At 46.9% G+C, this 23632-nt stretch overlaps 1 protein-coding gene across 1 annotated transcript in view; it reads left to right on the plus strand.

The window, feature by feature from the left end:
- The window catches only part of SLC24A5 (solute carrier family 24 member 5), a 236251-nt gene extending 214147 nt beyond the window's left edge, over window positions 1-22104 (plus strand). Inside the window, exons 8-9 of the mRNA XM_069222490.1 lie at window positions 21157-21258; window positions 21755-22104. Of these exons, the coding sequence (XP_069078591.1) occupies window positions 21157-21258; window positions 21755-22074 (422 nt within the window). The 3' untranslated portion in view covers window positions 22075-22104. The remainder of the gene's footprint in view (window positions 1-21156; window positions 21259-21754) is intronic.
- The last annotated feature ends 1528 nt before the right edge of the window (window positions 22105-23632 follow it).

Below are 23632 nucleotides of genomic sequence, written 5' to 3' on the forward strand. Positions count from 1 at the left end.
TGGGGAGGGAGGATCTAACACCTGCACCTCAAAGGACTGTGCCTATCCTCACACATTGCAATCTCCGACCCTCTGGTGGGCGTATGGGGCTAGGCCTGGGCAAGACTTTCCCTTGAAATTTGCCTACTTCAAAAGCAGAAATGGGTATAAGTAGTAGGCCCAAAACCCCAGATTTTTAGAACACTTCTGGATCAAGAGAAACTTCTGCCAAGGAGAAGAGCTGGAGGGAGGAGTACTGCACCTATGCTGTGTGTGCATTGCTGGGTTGGCCTGCAGTTGCTTCTTCTGCCTTAGAGAGGACAAAAACTTGACTTTGCTGTGGTTCCTGCTTGTGAAGTTTCTCCAAGGGCTTGGACTGAGCTTCCCTCCTGGTTTAGAAGCCAGTCTCTGAGTCTGCATGTTGTGGACTCCAGCTTGCCAGAGGATTCCATTCTAGGTCCTAGGCTCCTGGAAGTGAATTTCTGGTGAAAACCCTGTGAAATGACCCCAGACGATTCTGTGCAAGTTGGCTAAGGACGCCGCTGCAGGAAGCCTGTGACGCCACCTACACCTGGATCAGTGGATCTCACCAAGGTGCAACGAGCCCACCGTCAACATAGTCCCAATGTTGCTGCAGTCGTTGACATCTGCACAAACTTGTGAGTTGGAGTGTCGTACACCTGACGTTCGTGACACCCGACGCCATTGCAGCGCCTGTTATCCTGTGACGTGATCGTGACCCTGTGAAGCCGTCCCACAGCCTTGTGACTTTGGCAGACTTTGACTTTGCCAGAGGTGCCAAGGGACGATCTCCTCACAACCCACGGCGCCTCACCGCCACCGCTCCGCAGCAAGGACCTGACGCCTCTTTGTAACACCTCCTCTCCTTTGCCCCGAAGCACTGAACTGATGCCGCATCAGATCCAGCAACATTTCATACCCCGACTCCATGCTACGGCCTGTTTTCCACATGTTTTGCTAAGATACTGTACCTGGAGGTCCGTGTGACTCCAAAATGGCAACAGTGGCATTGCATTGTGAGAAATGACTCTGTCACAGCACCGCTTTAACATCAGATTACAGCATTTGTGCCTCTAGGCACTGTTTGTGTTTTTAATTGCTAAAGGCATATTTTTACTTGTGTATGGATTTTTATCTTATTTGATCTTGTTCTATTTACATAAATATTCATTTTGTAGTTTTTCATAGTATTCTTGTGCGTGTTGGTACAAATACTTTACACATTGCCTCTGGGTTAAGCCTTCATGCTCGTGCCAAGCTACCAAGGGGGTGAGCTGAGGTTAACCGGGTGTGTTTCTTCTTCACCTTGACTAGAGTGAGGGTCCTTGCTTGGACAGGGGGCAACCTGACTGCCAACTAAAGACCCCTTTTCTAACAAGCATCATCACAGGCAAGTGGAGGAGACAAGGCAGACATAAGTGGGGAAGAAGCTGGCCACGGTACCTCCAGTCATGAGACATCCGACATGGAGAGGCCCAGAAGATGAGGGGAGTGCCACAGAGGAGACCTGCTGCATATAATCATCATCTGAATCTACCTCCAGTGGACACTCCCTAGTGGTGGCAGAACACTCAAGACCTGCATCTGATTCATCCTTGTCTGCCAACCCCAGGTCCATCTTCACCCTCCCTCTTGCTCCCCACCCAATTGGCCAGGCCCGCTCCCCCAAGAGGATAACCAGACACCTCACCCTCTGCCCCTGTTACTTCTGCTGCCCTGAATGAGGAGGCTATTCGCCTCCTGATGAGCATCTCTGTGGGTCAGACTGCCATTCTGCATGCTATCCAGGTGCAGGGCATCCAGCTGATAGTTACGCACCTGGAAGGCATTCACAGTGCTATGTCTTCCCTACAGAGATCTTTTCAGGCGGCTCTAGCCTCCTCCCTCACAGCAGCCTTCCATCCCTCACAGTCCCCCCACCTTTCTCTTCTCCATTCAATTTCGCTATCCCTGTTCCTGTCCAAAGCACACTCACACATATGCACGCACACACCTCAACAGCCATACGCAGCGCACATAAATACAAACTCCACAAGACACACAAGCACTCAACAGTGACCCCACTCACCACCACATCCACCATATCCTTAGACTTCACCCCAACACCCACAGACACAACCACCTCATCCACCATACGCCCAGACACCACCCCAACACCTACAAACACAGCCACCACATCCACGTACCTCCAGACACCACCCCCACCCACAGACACAGCTACCATACCCATCACATCCACATCACAGCCCACCAAGAGATGCAAATGCCTACAGGCAGAGGTTAGTTGTGCACTAAGGTGAGGCCCAACCCAGGGAACCAACTGCCCAGGAGGCACTCAAACATATCCTGCAAGCCTACCAGAATCCCAGGACAGGATAGGCAGGTGATTACAATCTTGCAGGGGAACCAGCGGCTGCAGGGGGAACACCACCAGGAGATCATGCAGCAGTTGCAGGGCTTAAATGCCAACATGACCTCCATTGCAGGGGTGCTGGGTGACATAGCGAACATCATGCATGCGTACACAACACACCTGTGGGCCCCTTCCATTAGCCAGTGTACTCACCAGCTTTCCACATCTGCTGCAGCTAGTGAACAGGAGGACCTGCCAAAAGACTCACAGGCCACCAGCACCCCTCCCTCTGCAGCAGAAGAACCACCCCACAAATGTTCCCTGTGACCCAGACAGACACCAAAGACTGTAGCCAAGACCCAAACTAGGAAATTAGCCCCTCCTGAATGTCTCCCTTGTGTGCCACTAAGATACCTTGTTCACTTTGGACTGCCTTTGCTCCTTTTCCTATGCCCCATCGATACTGGACCTGTGCTACAACCCAACTAGGCTGCTACACTGAAGATTTCATCCACCATCACCCCACTCTATTGCATTATCCCTTCCTTTTTTGTCAGTTCAGTGAACACACTTGAACACAACTGAAAATGTTTTGTGCTTTAGTACAGCAATATGCAATGTCTTGACCTGTATTATCCTGTGCAAATGTCATGTAAAGTGTGAATCCATTCAATGGACAGTCAGTTTGGGGTACACATAACAAGTGTGAGAGCATGCCACACGTCACCATCCACCAAACTGTGTGAAAGCAGTCTGTAGGCATCACATGAGTTCACAGTTGTGACCACATCAACATCTGCAAAAAGGGACGCCATTAGTGACATTCAATTCAGAAGTAAAGGTAGTAGAGCAACATGAGCCTCTGTAACAAAAAAGCCTACGTTCAGCTAGTCACTTATGCTCAGTAATTTGCACAGAAATTGACACCATAAGTGATGATAAACAACTCATTTCAGACTCTCACACAAGATACCACAGTACTAGCTATGCCATGTTGTCAGTATGCCAATCCCTCCTTTGGACCACCTAGACTGGGCCACACTGTCAGGCAAATTGAAGTCACAGACCGGTTGTGTAAGCACATTGCAAGTGACATGACATTCCTAGCAACATATGCTAAGTACTGTATGGGATGAGGGCACAGTCTGCAATGGGCATGAATTTGAGAAAGATAAACTACTGACACATTGCATGGGCTGAATAAGCTTGTTCACCATCACCATAACACTGGCACGACTGACTACAGATGGAACAGTGTCAGGTCACATAATGCACACATTTGTGCTTGGCACAACACAGCAGCCACACAGCACTTAATTGTAATGGAGGTATGAACTGAAGTAAAGTCTTACCTGAGTGTCATTGGAAGTACTGCTGTATCAGATGTGTCCTGTCCGCATCCTCCTCCTCCCCATCCTCATCATTGTCTTCAGTGTCCTCTGCTGCCACAGATGCATTGTCTCTCCCCTCCTTCTGCAGGAATGGCACATAGCATCTGAGGGCCAAATTGTGCAGCATGCAGCAGGCCACCACTACCTGGCAGACCTTCCCAGAGGCATAGAGTAGGGATCCACCAGCAACACGGAGGCACCGGAACCTGGCTTTCAGTAGCCCAAAAGTCCTCTCAATTACCCTTCCGGTCCAACCATGTGCTTGATTGTACCGATTCTCTGCCCCTGTCCTCGGATTCCTCACTGGTGTCTACAGCCAGGTTAGGCTTGGGTAGCCGGAGTCACCTGGAAGTAGTGAGAGACACACATTACTCATATCCAATAGAACAGAGTACAACGTCAGGTGGTGTACAGTTACATACGCTGGGTGAAATATCACACTCACATATCAGCCACACTCCCTCTCTGTGGTTGCAATCACCTGTAGGATGCTGCTATTCCTTAATATATAGGCATCATGCACAGATCCAGGAAACTTGGCAGTAACGTGGGAGATGCACTGATCTGCAAGGCACACCATCTGGACATTTCTTGAATGGTAACTCTTCCTATTTCTGTAGACCTGCTTGTTTGTCCTGTGAGGGACCAAGGCAATATGGGTCCTGTCAATGTCCCCAATCACATGTGGTATGTGTCCTATGGTGTACAATGCAGCCTTCACAGTTGGCAAATCATCACTGTGGGGGAATAAGATACAGCTGCTTATGTGTTTCTTCAAGGCAGCCATAACTCTTCTCAGCACATTTGAAAACCTTGCCTGTGACATACCTGCAGCCAAGCCCACAATCACCTGGAAAGAACCAATGGCCAGGAAGTGGAGCACTGACAGTACCTGTGCAGTAGGAGGTATTGCTGTAGTGCTATGAATAGCAGGAATCAGATCTGGCTCCAGTTGTTGACACTGTTCAGTAATTGTGGCCCTGTCCAGACTATAGGTTAGTATAATGTGGTGTTCCTCCAGCGTAGCCAAGTCGACTAGGGGTCTGTACATGGGTGCTTGCCTCCTCCTCCGCAGTGGTTGGTATCTAAGTAAACCAAACAACAGAAATGTGTGACCACAGGAAGAATGGAGACACAATATTGTAGTACACAAAGCAGTCACATCCAATGTACGCAAATAATGATTGTAATTTGCACTGGTGTCCTCTGCAAATGGACTTCCTCAAAAATACCAATACTTTTCTTTTGCGATTTTGCATCACAGATGTGGTCTGAGTCGTGTGTTGTGATTATTAGCATCCCATTTTAAATGTTCTTTCAACTAATCATCTGCAAGCTGTGCACTGTATGAGATCTAATTTGAGTGCCAGAGTCTACAACCAAACAAAGGTATGTAACGGACTGTAATTGTCTTGATGACTACCATTGGTACATTTGACGCACATGAAAATTACCACCATGAGTACCAGCATCAGGAAATGGCAACTGCCTGTCCTGCATGCAGGGACAGGTGGAAGTGACCTCACTCTGCCGGCATTTGATGTTGTGGCGGAAGGCGGTCTGCACTGCCATGCAACTCCTCATTGGTTAACATGGAAGTCTTTGGAGCACAGGAACCAATGATGATCACTGCCAGCAGTGATGGTGTTAACCAGAGCGGACGTGACCGCCATTTTCTGTATCCCGCTTCACTTGATTCCTGACTCTCATCACATCAACACCTCTACTGCATGGGCTGCTGTGTTCTGTGTCTGGAACACGGAATGTTCGGTACTACAGGAGATAGGGGCCCAGCCCTCGCATCTGAGGAACTAGAGAAGCTTGTGGATGGGGTCCTACCCTTTTATCGATAGTTGTATGGGTCTCCAGATAAACGGGGGGGGGCTTTTTTGGGTACTTTGAAGGTGACATGGCTGTATGTAGATGTATGTGTGTGCTGGCAGTGTGTCATTTGAGGAGTGTATTTTTGCTGCATGCAACATGTACGCAGAGGGACGAGTAATGTGTGAGGTTAATGTGGGATCTGTGCAGTATGTAAGACATTGCTGTAACATGAATGCGGTGTGGAGTTCATGGTGTCCTTTCGTCTGTGTTCCCTATGCAGGTCAGTGCCCATCAGAAGAACGGGTTTTAGCATGTTTTTGCCAAGGACGTGCGGAACCTTGGGGTACAAAACCCTGCAGAGCACCCACTGCAGAAAGAGGTGGGAGGACCTACGACGCTGGGCCCGGAAGACCGTGGAGGCCCAGCTGGGAATGCCTTCCCAACGAGTGAGGGGTGCCTGTCAGACCCTGACGCCCCCAATGACCCACATACTGCCAGTGGTCAATTCGGAGTTGGAAGGGCTCTTGAGGGCAGCTCAGCAGCCACAGGGGGTTGAGTACACATTTTGTGGAATTCTTTCTTGATGCCTGCCATGTTGTATGGGTGCAAGGTTCTTGTCATTGGATGGCCCAATATGCATGTTTAGCTAATCTTGAAGAGTCCTGCTTAGCAATGATGAGTGGAATGTACATTTTGGTATTGGGAAGTAGCTGGCATACCATGGCAGACGTGGCTTAGTGAGTCCCAGTAGGTGTGCAGATGGCAGTGTTTGTGATCATTTCTGCTGTTGTTCCCATGCAATGGTTTGGTATTGTGGTTCATACTGCACAGTGTTTGTCCCAGTGAGTCATTATGATGTGTATGCCATATGTGTTGTTGTTACTGTTATTAACCATGTGCTCCCTTTCTTTCTCCCCCACACACTTTTCTCATCCTGTCCTTGTGTGCACCAGTATCATCTGGCGAAGGAGCAGGGTCACTGGCGAGTGGGTGAGCTTCAGCCCACAGGACCCGGGAGGCAGAGTCCACCGACACCGAGGGGACCAGTGGTTTGGAGGCTGAGGTAAACACCACAGGGGAGACAGAAGTTACGACAACAGACTCTCCGATGGAAGCTCCCTGGTGGTGGTGAACCCCTCTGAGACCATCCCAGCTACATCATCTTCCGCCGCCCCCTGTACCAGCACCGCCCTCCCAGTAGCTCCCCCCCCCCCCCAGTTACTCTTGCCCGCTCATCCAGGAGGGTGGGTGTCTCCTTCGCTCCAGACACAACAGCCTCTGCCCCAGTGAGCCCTGCTGCCCTCACTGAGAAGGCTTTTGACCTCCTGAGATCCATCTTTGTAGGGCAGTCAACCATAGTGAATGCCATCCAGGGGCTGGCATCCCAGATGCAGCAATGCAATACCTACCTGGAGGGCATCCACGGTGGCTTGGCTGCCCTACAGAGATTGTTTCAGGGTCTGGCCTCCTCTTTGATGGCAGCCAGTGTCCCTGGTTCTTCCGTTCCCCCCTCCAACTACCTGTTCCCAGTCCCAAAGCTCTCTCCCCATATCTATCCCAAGCACACAATCAGACCAGCATGCACCGAGGACAACAGACAGGACTTGCAAAGACTAGCACATGTCACACAGATCACACCACGAGCACACACACAGCCAACACCCAGGTGCACACACAACAACAGCCACTGCCTCCACTGTCTCCTCCTCCTCCCTCACAGTAACATCAGCACTCACACCTGCAAGCACTGTATCTACTGTCACAGATCCTGACACCTGTACAGCCTTGCCCACAGTCACCACAACAACAGACCTGCAGACTAGACCCCATTCAACACATGCGCAATCACCACCGCCAGCATCACAACCACATGCAGCACACCAACCTCACTTGCAGACACCGCCACAACATACATGAACACAACATATTTGTCCTCTCCCACCCTGTCTGCCTCCCCTCCAAAAACACATAAATGCTCCCACTTAGACACTCAATAGCCATCCACCTCACACTGTACATGCACCTGCAACCCAGTCCAGCACACCTACTCCTCCTTCAACTACTCCCTCTACCTCCACTCCCAAACCTCCTCCCACACTTTGCCACATTGTACCAAAAAAACATTTCCTTGCCCGCCTTGACCTCTTCCCTCCTCCTCCCCCACCCGTGTTGTCCATAATAGGAAAGTCCCATTCCCCCAGACCAGTACCTCCAGCTCCCAGTCTTCTCATGGCCCCCTGGTGTTGCCCATGTCCCCCCTCCAGCAAAAGCTCCCACTAAGGGGCACAAGACTGCTACTCCAACCCTCTGCTTGAAGCCCACAGCTCCGCTCCCTAAACAGAAGAGCAGAGGCCCGCCTCTCCCAAACCCAAATCCAAGGACCCCCCTCCCAAGAACTCCCCCTACCCCCTGCCCCCTGAGGTGCCTGCCTTGCATTATGATGTCCCTGCCCAGTGGGGTGACTTGGGCTGTCAGGAGTCAAGTTGGGCCTATTTCGTTGGCCTGTGGGATGCCATGGAGAGTTGGACTGGCCAGTGGCCCTTTATGTATATAGTTCACTTTAACTCACTATTCCCACTGGAATACAGTGGTTGGACCAAAGGTATTTGTCCTGGCTTTCTTTACTTCTGGCTTATGTTGCTGTTGGATTTATCAGTGAATTGTTCTTCGTGTGTGGTATGTGTGTATGGTGTGTGTTGTGCGAGTGGATGTGTCACTCTCCCCTCCCTCCCTTGTGTGCTAGGCAGCTATACTCACCGTTGTCATCAGCGATGCTGCTCCTGGACTGCCATCGTGTGGTATAGCATCGGAAGGGCTTCCAGTTTGATTTCCATGGCGGCCACAGAGTCCTCTATGTCCCTGGAGGTGGGTGTGTCTCCTTTTTTATGATTTGTTGCCGCCAGGCTTTTTGTGGTTGACCCGGAAATCCTGGCAGTCTGCTATGTCATAATATGGTGGGTGGGGCATGGTGTTCCGCCAGCCTGAAGATGACAACCGTCGTGGGCGTTGGCTGACTGCACTGGCGATTCAGGTGGTTCATTGGCTGTATATGGGAGGAATCAACACGGGGGTCATAATTTGGCGGTCTTCACCACCAGCCTGGCAGCTGTATATGGGAAGGATCACTGCTGTGGTCATAATTTGGTGGTCTTCACCTGCCAGCCTGGTAGAACTACTGCCATCGCCGGCGTGGCGGTCAGCTGACCGCCAATGTCATAATGAGGGCCATAGTGCTTTTGAGGCATGTGCAAAGTCAAATATGTCCCCGGCCAGCAGCCTTTCTGGTGTCCCCCTGATGCCACCATGCCTAATCTGCAGGGATTCTTTACATTGTGTACTTTGGATGTTTGTCACTCAAATTATTCTGCCTCCCATTTACCTTACATTCTCTTGCAATGTGGGTGATCTGTGTGAGTCCGTTACAAGGATTTTGCTGTGTAGGTACGTTTGGGTTCCATGACACATCCATACAGATGTATGCATCACAACAGGCAATGGCATGTGTACAATGTGAGGGTGTCACTTCAATTTGCAGGTGTGATATTGATGTGGATTTGCAGTTGTGTGACACAAGGTTATGAATAAATCACTATCTCTGAAACTGGGATGTGCACAGATATCAAGTTTTGTAGAGTGTGGCAGTGAAGTGTCGGTGATCTGGCCAAAGGAGGCACAATGGCACTGTGTTGGGGCATACATTGTATACAACTCTGAACTGGGGCTCACAAAATATATTTTAGGGCAGAGCACAGCACGCATACCAGGTCAATGGCAGCCCATCAAGTAGCTGCGGAATTAGAGGTGTTTGACTTACCTCTGGTTGCATCCACGACAATGTTGATTTTGTGTGCAGTCGAGCAGCAGGACATGTAGGATAGGCTCCATGGCTGCACCGGATGTGTGAGGCTTCCTACAGGTCAGTTTTGGCCGTATATCCCTCCATTTCCACCACCTCAAATGTCGTGGCTGTACTACCACGGTCACGTCAGCAGGAAGAAACATCATGACTGGGACGGTAGTTGAACTTGCGGTCTACCATCCGATAGATGACAACACCATGGTCTAGATTTATTGATGGTGTGGGAGAGACTGCGGCAGTCTTTCGTCTATGTAATCATATGTCTTGTAATACAACAGTTGGACAACCGCCACCATGGCAGTCTCTAGACTGCCATACTGGTAATCAGGCCCTTAGTGTGGTCTAAACAATATTTCACCCTTCCAAACTTCAAAATGTGAAATATAGTTTATCCCCTCTGCTGTCTTACAAGTTCCATTATATACTTGCAAAACGGTTGGCGGGATATCTGTCACGTTGTGGTGTGTCATCCGCCAAAGTTGTAATCAGGTCCTTAGTCTGCATTCTGAGTTTTAATACAGTGTAGTACAGTGGTTTGTTTACATTTTTGTACATATTTAATTTTTTGTTACTTTTTTACATACAATGTGCTACACTTTATTTCCCCTTAAAACCAAGAATGCAGACTAAAGGCCTCATTACGAGTTTGGTGTTCCGATCATTGTACCACTAGGACCCCTGGGGAGGAGACCACAGTGGAGCTGGAGATCTCCCTTCCCAGCCCTATTACAAGGTTTCCTAGTGGCTGACCAATGGAAAACCTCAGAATCAGGAGCTTTCCGCCAGTTAGCCCAGTGGAAACCGTGCAGTAGCACTGGCCTTGGCTCGTAAAGGAGCCGAGGCCAATGCGGTCTCACAGAGGGTGCCCCCCAAGCACCCTCCGAATGCGCAATGTCTGCCATAGCAGGCACTGCACATTCCAAGGGTACTGTGGAGGGGGGCCACTGCACTGCTCATGACATCGTCACGTCTGTGAACCCGAGCACTGGCTTTCCACCAGGCTTTTCATGGCAGGGTCTCCGCCATGAAAAGGCTGGCGAAAAGTGAAATTGTGATCAGCACAGCGGTGCTGAGCTCAGCACTGCTGTGACTGACCATGACTTCAACCACTTCCAACCCATAGATCCTGACGGGTGGCGGTGGTCTCACTGCCAGGGTCATAATCTGGCAGTTGGAGGCCATGATTGCGGGGGTCTGACCATTTGGTGGTCATGAGACCGCCCAACTCATAATGATTCCCAAGTGTAAAATTAAAAAAAATAACAAAATATGTTAACATTTTAAAAAACTGTACTACACTATATCTTCCTTAAATATAATGTAGTAGTGTTTTTAAAAAACTTTTCCCTATTTATTTACTTACATTTTTTTTAAGTACCTCTGTATTTTTTAGGTAGTACCACGGTATTTTATAAAAATATATAGAAAAATATAAATAATTTCCCTTTACTATTACTACTTCAATAAAGTTGTAATAGGTAGGGAACAACAATAAAACATATTACTGACCTATATTAAAGGCCTTGACCCAGAACACATCCAAAATTTGGCCTAAACAAAATTGCTGCTTTTATCTTTTGTAAAGACAGTCAATAACCAATCATACACTGGCTTGTTATTGGCAGGTACTGTGGTATACCACACAATTACCATGGTATAGCATGGCCTGAGATATCACTTAGCTTCTGTGTCTTATAACTATAAAATGACTGAACAGATTTTTATGACCTTAATTTATAATCCTGCCAGATTTCATGAAAATCCGTGCAGCAGTTTTGCCGCTATGTCCATTTAAAAAGTCAACAGAAAATTGATTGGTAGAAGAACTTGTTTTGGAACCCCCCTTTTTTTCTTTGCACCCCCTAAACTAATCACCACAAAACTTTGCATCATCTGCCAATGTAGAAAAATCTATAGGGCTGCAAAGTTTTGTGGAGAGTTGTGAAACGGGTGCAATGTTATTACTGATCAAAAATCTGAGGAATCCCTATCTCTGAGAATCCCAACTATAACTACGGAGTTGCTACTGCCACTATATATATATATAGATATGCCATGTATATGATGAGAATATAATAAGTTTGAAGTTAAGTAAATTTACTGGTGACTTTTGGAACTTTATATATGTTTTCCCAAGAATGTATAAAAATGTTCAAAATGTTTAGTCAACCATATATATCCATCCAGTTTCCCAGTTGTTACTCAAGTAATTCCCACTCCCAGCTTACCACCCAGGTCATATTAATGAGTCAGCCCACTTCTACAATCAAAGTCATTTACTTTAGAAGGTTTGATTACAAATCCTTTCACACACACCCAGAAATACACAGTCTTAATTAGTTATTTGAGAGTACTAGCACTTGCCAATGAAGGCTAGTTCGACATATAGTAGTGTATCATCACTTCAATAAAAATCAAGAGATTTATTGACATCTGTAATTTTTAAGCAGATTCTGCAAATGTATTTATCCTATGAAAAACAAGGGCAAATAATTAAAAATGTAAAAGTGAGTTTACGCATGTCTGTTAAAACCACACCCAGTAGGTGACTTGAGAGAGACAATTTAAGGAACTGAAACTTCATGATACAATTTCAATGCTTTTGCATATGATTCAAGAGACTTCTCTAGTAATGACTTGTGGAACTGCAGTTTTAATAAATGATTTGCCTCTGACTCAAAAAACCTCTAACGCTTTATGGAACTGCAACTCTGTGAAAGAATTTTGAAGATTTTGCATCTGACTCGAGGGGGACCTCTATTATAGCCTTGAGAAACAGCAGCTCTGTGGAAGAATTTCAATGCCTTTGCATCTGACTCGAGAGGGATCACTGAAAGAATCGTTCATTAAATATCTATCCATTGTATTGCTCAACTGATATTGATATTTTTCTTTTTCCTACCAATAGTGTCCATCAAAAGCCAGTTTGCTAAGAATAAGTTTGAGGGAACTTCCATATAATGGTGACTGCTAGTACTTTATACTCGAAAGCTGCCAGCTTGATGCTGCCCCACAAATATTTAAAAAATGTAAGGCTTTTTGTTCTACCATCTCAGTCCATTAAGTTGTTCAGCTATTATTCAAATAATGCCCACACAAATACATGAATGGCCAAAACCGTTTTACCTGTGAAAAGTCGATTATATACGCTTTCTCACCCACCTAAACATATACAACCAAGATAAGTTATTTTTAGGCATTTGTATTTACTAGTGAAGTCATAATTAAGGGTAATCACTTATGTTGATAAAATCGAGGACATTTTTGAAATCTTTAATTTTTAATCATTATTGAAAAACAGGTTTGGCAAATGAATTTCTCTTCTGGAGAATGAACACAAATCATTCAAATTGCAAACGTGTGTCTGCAAATATCTGTGTTAAAGTCACATCTTTCAGCTTGGTGAAAGTCATTTGAATCACTTGCATCTGACATTGGAGGGACCTCTGATAATGACTTGTGGAACTTAAGTTTCCTAAAAAATGTCACTGCTTAGGCATCTGACTCGAGGGACATCAATTAACATTGTAAGGAATTGCTGATCTGTGAAAGAAATTTGAAGATTTTGAATCTCATTCAAGTGGGGCCTCTAGTTATGATGTGAAGAGTTGCAGATATTTGTGTGTGTGTGTATATGTATATATATATATATATATATATATATATATATATATATATATATATATATATATATATATATATATATAATATGTGTGTGTGCGTATCAATGAAAAATTCAAAGGATAAAACTTACTTATAGTTAGGCAAATATATTTCCTATATTTGTAATGTATGCACCACCTTCACATTATAACTAGTGCACATCCAAGTAAAGTGTCAGTGTGGTGTGGCATCTTGTAGAGTAGCGTGCAGTAAAGTAGAGTGTTATAGTGTTGAGTTGATTAAAGTGTCACAAATTGGAGTGGCATTTCATGGAGTACACCGAAGTGCTGTGTTGGAAAGTGTTGGAAAGACTTGCAGAGTGTTGTACAGTGTCAAACAGAGTCGTACAATGGAGTGTATGCAGATAGAGAGAAGTAGAGACTGTAGAGTGGCAAAATGTAGTAGGGTTTGTAGAGCATAGTTGCGTAGAGTGGAGGAACGTTTTGTAGAGTGGAGCAGTGTGCAGTTGGGTAAAGTAGCTTATAATTGAGCAGAGTGAAGTGGAGTAGAGTGGAGTCACGTACGATAGAATGGAGTAAAGTGTCTTAGAGTGGAGTATTATGTTGTAGAGTAGTGAAGAGTTGAGTGGAGTAAAGTGACCTGGTATATGATGGAGTGAAGTGTGATAGAGTGAAGGGAGTGGTGTGTCTTACAGTGAAGGGGCCTGGCATTTCAGTCTTCATGTCGTAGAGTGGAGTGTCACAGAGTCAATTGGAGTACTATAGAGGGCAGTATAGTGTGATACAGTGGAGCGGCAGAGTGGAGTGGAATTGAGTGACATAGAATAGCATGCAGTGGAGTGGTGTGTGTAGTGGAATAAAGTAGACTGGAGCAGTGTGAGACTAGTGCAGAAAAGTAAGGTGGAGTGACATACAGGGAGTAGTGTGTTCTAGAGTGGAGTAGAGAGTTGTACAGTGGTATAGAGTGTATTACAGTGTTGTGGAGTGGAGTTGTGTAGAGTGGTGCGGCATAGAGTGCTGAAAAGTGTCAGTGGAGTGCTGTGTCTTACAATAGTGTGCCATGGAGTAGAGTACAGTGGAGTGGCATAGCATGGAGTGGAATAAACTGTCATGGAGTGTAGTGGCATGTCACACAGTGAAGTGGTGTTGTGTGTACTAGAGTGTCAGAAACTGTCATAGATTGGAGTGGCATAGAGTGCAGCACAGTGTTGTGGAGTGACCTAGAGTACAGTGGAGTGTGACAGAGTGGCGCAAAGTTGTGTAGCGAGGAGTAGAGTGGAGTAAATTGAGGTGTGATTGTATAGGAGGTGTGTAAAGTGTCATAGAGTTCAGTAGAGTCATACAGTGGCGTACAGTGACATAGACTGGACTATTGTATTGTGCATTGGAGTGACGTAGAGTAGAGTTTGATCAAATGGAGGGACATAGAGAGTAATAGAGTGGAATAAATTGTTATAGAGTAGAGTAAACTGCAGTGACAGATTGGAATGGTGGAGACTGCTGTTCATACAGTGTTGGGTTGGGTGTTATATCAGAGAGTATCACAGCGTAGAGTGGCATGAGGTAGTGTTGTGGCATACAGTGTTGTGGCGTACATTGGAATGACATAGAGGCCCTCATGATGACATTGGCGGTAAAAGCCGCTTACCGCAGTACAGAAGACCGCCACCACACAGCCGCGGAATTCTGCCACAGCTATTATGACCCACAGTTCGGAATCCGCCAAAATTCAGACACCCACACAAGTCTGCCGCACCAAAGGTCAGTGATAAACTGGCAAAAACAAAACCTCCACCGTCATGCCAACAGAAATACACCCACACTATCACGACACACAAATCCACGCAGCAGTCTTTCAACCGCGGTATTCCATTGGCGGTACACACCGCCGCGCTCAAAATACACACACCCTTACAAAACACAGCCACATTGGACAATTCCAAATACACACACCTGATACACATATACACACCACTCCCACACACCCAATACACTATAAAACACACACCCACCCACATCACCCACAAACCCTTACGACAACAAATCACAAACGAAAGCCCCCTCGGACCCCTGCCCACACTTCATCTTCAATAAAGCCCACTACATCATCGCTCGCACCTCCAGACCATCTTCAACTCCTCGTTTTCGTCTGCTACCTTCCCCGAAAGCTGGAAACACGCTGAAGTCAACGCCCTACTGAAGAAACCTACGGCTGACCCAAGCGACCTGAAGAACTTCCGCCCCATCTCGCTCCTCCCCTTCCCTTTCAAAGTCATAGAGAAGACCGTCAACAAGCAGCTTACCAACTTCCTTGAAGACAACAACCTTCTCGACCCCTCTCAATCCGGATTCCGAGCCAACCACAGCACTGAAACCGCCCTCTTCTCAGTCACAGACGACATCAGAACCCTGATGGACAACGGTGAAACAGACGCCCTCATCCTCCTCGACCTCTTGGCTGCCTTCGACACCATCTGTCACCGCACCCTAATAACCCGCCTCCGCTCCACCGGGATCCAAGGCCAGGCCCTGGACTGGATCGCCTCCTTCCTCTCCAACCGCTCTCAAAGAGTCTACCTCCCACCTTTTCGCTCAGACCCCACCGAGATCATCTGCGGCGTCCCACAAGGCTCCTCGCTCAGCCCGACATGCTTCAATGTCTACATGAGCCCCCTCGCCGACATCGTACGCAAGCACAGCATCATCATCACCTCCTACGCCGACGACACTCAACTGATACTCTCCCTCACCAAGGACCCCACCAGCGCAAAGACCAACCTGCAAGATGGAATGAAGGACGTCGCAGATTGGATGAGACTCAGCCTTCTGAAACTGAACTCAGACAAAACAGAAGTCCTCATCCTCGGTAACACCCCGACCGCCTGGGACGACTCCTGGTGGCCCACGGCCCTTGGCACCGCACCGACCCCCTCAGACCATGCACGCAACCTCGGCTTCATCTTGGACCCACTTCTCACCAGGACCAAACAAGTCAACGCCGTGTCGTCCTCCTGCTTCCTCACCCTCCGCATGCTCCAAAAGATCTTCTGCTGGATCCCCGCCGACACCAGAAAGACCGTGACCCACGCCCTCGTCACGAGCCGCCTGGACTACGGCAACACCCTTTATGCTGGGACCACCGCAAAACTCCAGAAACATCTGCAACAAATTCAAAACGCCTCCGCCCGCCTCATCCTCGACATACCCCGCAACAGCCACATCTCCGCCCACATGAGACACCTGCACTGGCTTCCCGTCAGCAAAAGGATCACCTTCCGACTCCTCACACACGCACACAAAGCCCTCCACAACAAGGGACCAGAATACCTCAACCGCCGCCTCAGCTTCTACGCTCCCACCCGTCTTCTCCGCTCCACCAGCCTCGCTCTCGCCGCCGTCCCTCGCATCCGCCGCTCCACGGCGGGTGGGAGGTCCTTCTCCTGCCTGGCGGCCAAGACTTGGAACACCCTCCCCACCCTCCCCACCATCCTCAGGACCACCCAGGACCACCCAGGACCACTCCGTATTCCGGAGACTCCTCAAGACCTGGCTCTTCGAGCAGCAGTAACCCCTTCCCCCTAGAGCCTTGAGACCCACACGGGTGAGTAGCGCGCTTTATAAATGTTAATGATTTGATTTGATTTGATTTGAATGCGAAAGTCGGTCCCCAACCTAGGCAAATGCAATGTGTATAGGGGAGCTGGAAGTACTAGAAAAGCCTAAAGGTAAGTACCACAACCCACCCCAGCGAGTAGGAAAACAGGAGTAAATCACAGTAAGTTTCCCAGATCTCACACAGAGAAGAAAAAAATACTTATGCAAAACCCAGAAGAGAGTGCAGGACACCAACAGTGGATTCCTGGACAAGAAGACCTGTGAACAAATGGGACCAAGTCCAAGAAGAATAGAAGAGCCCTGAAAGAGCAGGAGCCCCTGCTAACCCAGATGAAGGTGCAAAAGGAGAACCAACTGTAAAGAAGGAAAGTAAGTACTGCACCCAAGAAGATGAGGCCAGCTTCCTGGAGGGTGCAAGTGATGTCCCACACCAGATGGAGGATTGCAGATGGGTTTGCATCGTCGGAGTCTGCCAACAAGCCTTGGCGCACGCAAAGCCTGTGGTTACCGGAAAATGGCGCTCCCCGGGACCAAGAAGGACCAGGTGGACTCTACCCAGGAGGGTGAGTCAGAGGGGGGCCCCAGCAACACAGAGAGCCCACAGAAGACCGGGCAGCATACACAAGAGTCCCACAGGACAGGGACACAAAAGTTGCAGAACAGGCCCATGCAGCACTACGACAAAGGTTCTCACGTCGCCGGAGCACAACTCAGGGAGCTGTGCATCACAGGATAGAGTGTTGGGAGCCGGAGCTTCAAGATGTATGAAGATCTTGGAGGAAGAATGCCAACAAGCCTTGGCAGCTCTAGAGGACAAGGTGCACAGGGGTACTGTCTTTTTTGGGGAGGCAAGGTCTTACCTCCACCAAAGTTGGACAGTTGGAAGCGAGGACCACAGGGACAACGTCTGTCTACTAACCGTGATGCAGGATCCATGCAGCTCAGCAGGAGAGGGGATCCATGCAGCCAGTCATCTTCGCAGATGGTGCCTGCAGAAGCAGGGGAGTGACTCCTTCACCCCAAGGGAGATTCCTTCTTCCCGCTGATGCAGGCTGAAGATGGGCTGTACTCTGAGGATGCACGACCAGGGAAATGTTGCAGTTGCTGAAAGGAGCCAGAGATAAAATGTTGCAGGAGACGTCTTGCTTCTTTGTTGCAGCTTGAGAGTAAGAGTCCAGATGCAGTTTCTTTGGTCAGAAGTCAAAGTGGAGGATGCAGAGGATTCCTGCTGGAGTCTTGCAATCCGAATCTGATGAACCACCCAAAGGGGAGATCCTAAATTACCCTGAAAGGGGTATTTGTCACCTAGCTGAGTGACCACCTATGAGGAGGGGGCTCTGATGTCACCTGCTGGCACTGACCACTCAGATGCTCCCAAAGTTCCTTGCCAACCTTGAATCCAAGATGGAAAAACCCAGGGACCCTCTGGAGGAGCTCTGAGCACCTCCCCTGGGGTGGTGATGGACAGGGAGTGGCCACTCCCCTTTCCTTTGTCTAGTTTTGTGCCAGGGCAGGGACTGTGGTCCCTGAACCGGTGTAGACTGGTTTATGCAAGTAGGGCACCATATTGCCCTTCAAAGTATTTCCAGAGGCTACCCCTCCCAAACCTGTAACACCTATTTCCAAAGGGAGAGGGTGTAATATCCCTCTCCCAAAGGAAATCCTTTGTTCTGCCTTCCTGGGCTTGAGCTTCTCAAGCAACAGGAGGGCAGAAACCTGTCTGGAAGGCGGCAGCAGGTGAGGCTGCCTGGAAAACATCAGAAGGCTGAAATGGCATTACTGGGGGTCCTCTAAGGAGCCTCCAGAGTGCATGAAATCATACAACCAATGCTTGCAAAAGACTTGGGATATGATTCCAACATGTTTGATACCAAATATGCCTATATTTGGAGTTAACATTATGTAGCTGGACATAGGTAGTGACCCATGTCCAGTACACGGGTAAAATGGCATCCCCGCACTCACGAACTCTGGGGAAAATGGGCCAGGAGCTTGTGGGGGCACCTCTGTTAGTGCAGGGGTGCCCTCACACGCAGGTACTTTGCACCCTGCCCTCTGGGCTAGAAGGCCTACCCTAGGAGTGATTTATAAGTAACCTGGTGTAGTGAAAAATGGCAGTGAAAGGGGGCTTGCACCTTTTCACACAAGCTGCAATGGCAGTCCTGCAGAATCCTTTGCATGGGCTACCTATGGGTGGCAAAATATATGCTGCAGCCCACAGGGATCCCTGGAACCCCAATGCCCTGGGTAACTAGCTACCATATACTAGGGACATATAAGGGGGCACCAGTGTGCCAATTGTGGGTGAAATACAGAGTCTTGGGAGAGAGAGCATAAACACTGGGGTCCTGGTTAGCAGGATCCCAGTGAACACAGTCAAGCACACTGACATCAGGCAGAAAAAGGGGGTAACCAATGCAAGAAAGAGGGCACTTTCCTACACTTGTAGTGGAGTTTTAATATTTTTATTTGAAGTTTTTGTATTGAGAAGATTTTTAACAAGAAAGTTCACAGAATGATGTTCTAGTGACATCGTATTACTTGGGGAGAATATTACTAGCAATAACATTACAAAATTACATTGAAGCTTGCATTAATGCACGTTTTAGGATTTAGTAGTGCTTTTCATGTCATGTCAGTCTACTATGGTGTTTGGTGTTAACACCATAAGAGCAGAGATGTGTAAAGGCATGGCAAAGTGAGCTCTGGCCTATCCTTTTAGGGGGGCTCTGATAGAGCCAGCTCTGCTCTGCGGAGAGTCCTTTCCTGATGACCATAAATAATTCTTAAACAGAATTTATTTTAAATACCGTTTTCCTTTAATTTATTTTTCATGTGGGTGATGTGTGGGAGTCTGTTCCCGATTTTTTGCAGAGAATTGTTGGTTTGTTTCATGCAATATCCATTAAAAAAAAAGTTTGCTTTAGATCAAAACAGTATGTCACAAATGGGGAATGAGAGGTTGGCACAGTGATTAGTTGATTGATATTAGTGAGCTGCTGCTGTGGTACCATATTGAAAACACACTATTCCTAAATATTGGCCATAAACACATTTAGAATTTGGACCAGTGTGCTTGGGCACTGTCAGTAACCTGACCAGAGAGGGCATGAAAGAGCTGACACTGGATCATAAATTCAAGGCGGTTCTGAACAGAGGCCTCTAAAATACTTTTTGCCCAGGGACCCCAAATCCTTAATATGTCTCTGCACAAGAGACTGTGCTTCATCCTTTACTAAACCCATCACTAATAGCCTGCAGTCAGTTCCTCCAAAGGTCATCTACATAATGGATACAGAGAAGTGGCCTGGTAATCCGGCGTAGGCATTCAGCCTCCCGCAGGATGCACAGAAGTGGGGAGAAGAGATGCAAACCGTGTGCTCTCAAATTATTTGAAGTGTCTGCGTGGATACCCAAAGGCCTCTGCAATCCTTGCACACCTTTGGGTGTATTCATCGGGAATGGTTGTAGAGGGTCAGAGGCGACACTGAATCGTGGCATCTGGTAGCCAAAGTCGGACAAATAAGGAGCAGGAGATTACAACACTAAAAGGCCATGCGCACCAACTAGTTATTAGAAAACAACGTGAAGCCCACGATCCTCTGTGGGTCTCTTTTTAGGTCCAAAATGTGAAATCTCTTGAGCTCCCGTTTACTTCTGTTTATTTGGACCTCTCCCTCTTCTCACCTCATTACCACGACAGCCAGGCGAGAAAGATTTGGAATTTGAGAGATTGAGATTTTTGTTTTTTGTGAGCCTGAACTCTGGATGTATGTGTCCTCGTGCTTTCCTTCGGTTAACATTGCATGTCTATGTTCTGGTTCACATTCGACGTGAATTCAGTTACAGGTTACTAGTGAAGGTCTTGCTTGTTTGTAGACGGTTACAGTGAGTTACATTACCATTGTGAGAACAGTCAAGTGCCAAAAACTAGTACTTTGTAGGAATGAGAAGTAAAAATACATTTTCAATTAGACCAAAATACTATCCACAGATTTGTATGCCACACACTCCTGCAACAAGATCTCTTCTATATCCTGAAATGCTCGAAGATCCCTGGCTAACTTTACCAATTTGATTGGAAAAACAGATTTGGGCGATTAATGTTTGTCTGCTGCAAAAATTACAGCAGTTTAATGACCCTCCCTCATTTCTACAGTATTACAAGTCTGTTTTGTAGCTTGCCATAAATGTGTGCGACATTGAGCTCTGATCCAAAGCTTGAGTACTTCCATGCCTGCTTCCTTACCGATCAGCTTAATAGTCTTTTTAAAAAATGGTCTTAAATAACCGATTTTGTTAAAGTTTACCATGGTGACGTTTGTTTTAATGATAGGTGGTATCCCTATATTTTCACATAAAAATGTGAGATCCCAACGTGAAAAACAATTCTAAATACACATTCCATTTCTTTTGATCTGACTTTGTTTTTTTAATTCTGACGACATAGTTGCACCCTATAATTGCTGACCACACTTTGTTTTTTTCTAGGAGAAACGCTAGGCGTTCCAGATACAGTGATGGGCCTCACTTTGCTAGCAGCGGGAACAAGTATTCCTGATACTGTGGCAAGCGTTCTTGTTGCCAGATCAGGTAAGCAATATAGTTTTCCCGAAAGATCAATTTGATATACCATACCACCTCTCAGTCTTCTAAAGGGCTTTGGTCGTGGAAGAGGGAAATGTGTGTGTCCAAGTACATCTAATGGTGCTCTGCAAAAAGTTATGTCTACAACATAGGTCACCCTACAGCTGTATTGCTGGTGTTCACCTTCATAAAATGTAGAGGCCCTCAAACAACATTCAAAGCTGGAACCCAGTGTGCCATAAACCTTTCCCCAATGTTGTGAATAATTATACAAGAAATGCTAACATTTCTATGGAAGCATGAACTAATAGTTGTACCCTATGTTGTGTTTTACTGCTTCCAACCTCCTCAGTAAAAGAGATAGCGGAAAATGTATCATTGAAGGCAGTGCTTTGTCCTTTGGGCTGAACAGCAGAACAGATCAGAACACAAAATGATTGATAGGTAATTTTGTTTTCAGACTCATTTTAAGTAACAAATTAAATTTCTCTTTTTCTTCCAGGAAAGGGCAATATGGCCATGTCCAACATTGTGGGATCCAACGTGTTTGACATGTTATGCTTAGGACTTCCTTGGTTCATCAGAACAGCATTTGTCAATACGTCACCTGTTGAAGTGAATAGCAGTGGGATGACCTATACCGCCATTTCCCTTCTCATTTCAATTCTATTTATTTTTCTGGCGGTTCACTTAAACGGTTGGAAATTGGATAAAAAATTGGGAATAGTTTGCCTCCTTGTGTACTTGATCTTTGCTTCACTGTCAATTCTACATGAGCTTGGAATTCTAGGAAACAATCCTGTGCGAATATGTGGAGATTAAAAATACAAGTAAAAAAAAAAAAAATGAAACATTGTAGTCATTTGTTAAAAGCTTATTTAGCAAGTTGGGGTTTGAAGTATTTAAGGATACAGAAGATATGATTTTCTATTCTTCTTCTAGGCTCTGTCAAATTAAAGTGCGACTCCCATCTAAAGGACCAGTTACTTTTCTGAATCATGGTTTCCAACTTACCGAAAATGAGCACTCATGGGTATTTGACACTCAGCATCCATAGTATAAATATAAATCCTGTCTAATACAGAAGAAGGTAAAGTGGGTGCCGGTCATGAGTAGCTACGTACTCTAGCATGAGGTAGAGGGCTTTTAACAACCAATATACAGTTAGTAGAACATTTCACGCACTGAGGGCCTCATTACAACTTCAGTGGTCCTTTCACAGGACCGCTGAAGCCACTGTAGGCAAAAGACTGCCAGTAAGAGAAGTCTTTTGCCCGCCCGCCCTATTAGGAGTTTTCCGCTGGGACAGCAGGCGAAAACAGTATAATTGAGCCGGCGGCAATGTTGTGGTGCGTCGGGTGAGACAGCACCCGTTGCACATTTCGCTGCCCATAATCCGGGCAGTGAAATGTGTGACGGGGCTGTCCGTGGGGACCCCTGCACTGCCCATGCCAAGTGCGACCGCCGAGACGGTCAGGCTGTTGACAGGCGGCAACCTGGCAGTGCCGGCGGTCAGACCGTGGCATATCTGCCACATTCGTAATAGGGTGGTCGGACTGCCCTGTCTGCAGCGGTCCGACCGCCATCGCAAGTGTGGCTGTCTGGAGACCACCACACTCGTAATGAGAACATTGGGACGAGGATCGCTCCATTGAAGACAACCGGTTAACTTCAGGCTTAAAATGTTTGTTCCAACATTCAATGCTTGTCTTTCAGTTTTTCCTCTCTTTAATTTAGAAACTTTCTATCCTGCCTCGGGCTATACCAGTTGTTAAAGGCCCTCTCCCTTGTTACAGGGCCTCGCTTTCGGCTCGGGCCAATAATCTGCGTTCAGGGCCTTTAACAACTGGTACACCCCTCAGCAGGGGCTTTGAGGCTAGATTAAAAAGGGAGAACCAGAAAGGCAAACATTGGAATGTTGGAGCAGAAGGCTTACACCAGCTATTAATAGCCCTGAGTCACTTTGTTTTATTCAGTGGAGCTTCCAACATTCTGATGTTCTAATGTAGCTTTATAGCCCACTGCCAACGGCTATACTGGATATTAAAGGCCCTAAAACCAAGCCTTTAATGAGGGAAAGTGCCTATAACAACCGTTATAGCTTAAGGCAAAGGGGCTGTAAGCTTATTAGAGCATTCAACCCACTAAAGGTAGAATATTCTGAATTTAAGAAGGAGAAATATAAACTGTGAGAAAGTCATCCTTTTTGCCCTGATCACCTTCATTTTTAGAATGATACTAGTGGTTACTGACTCAGACTGTGCCTTGGGCTCTGCTAACTAGACCTAGGGCCAGTGCTCTGTTTAAAAGGTATATGGTAATTAGGTGTAATTACAATGGACATGACAACCTACCTGTAAGTTCCTAGTATATCGTAGGG

This window comes from Pleurodeles waltl, chromosome 3_1, assembly GCF_031143425.1.
Source record: "Pleurodeles waltl isolate 20211129_DDA chromosome 3_1, aPleWal1.hap1.20221129, whole genome shotgun sequence".
In the NCBI taxonomy this organism is placed as follows: domain Eukaryota; kingdom Metazoa; phylum Chordata; class Amphibia; order Caudata; family Salamandridae; genus Pleurodeles; species Pleurodeles waltl.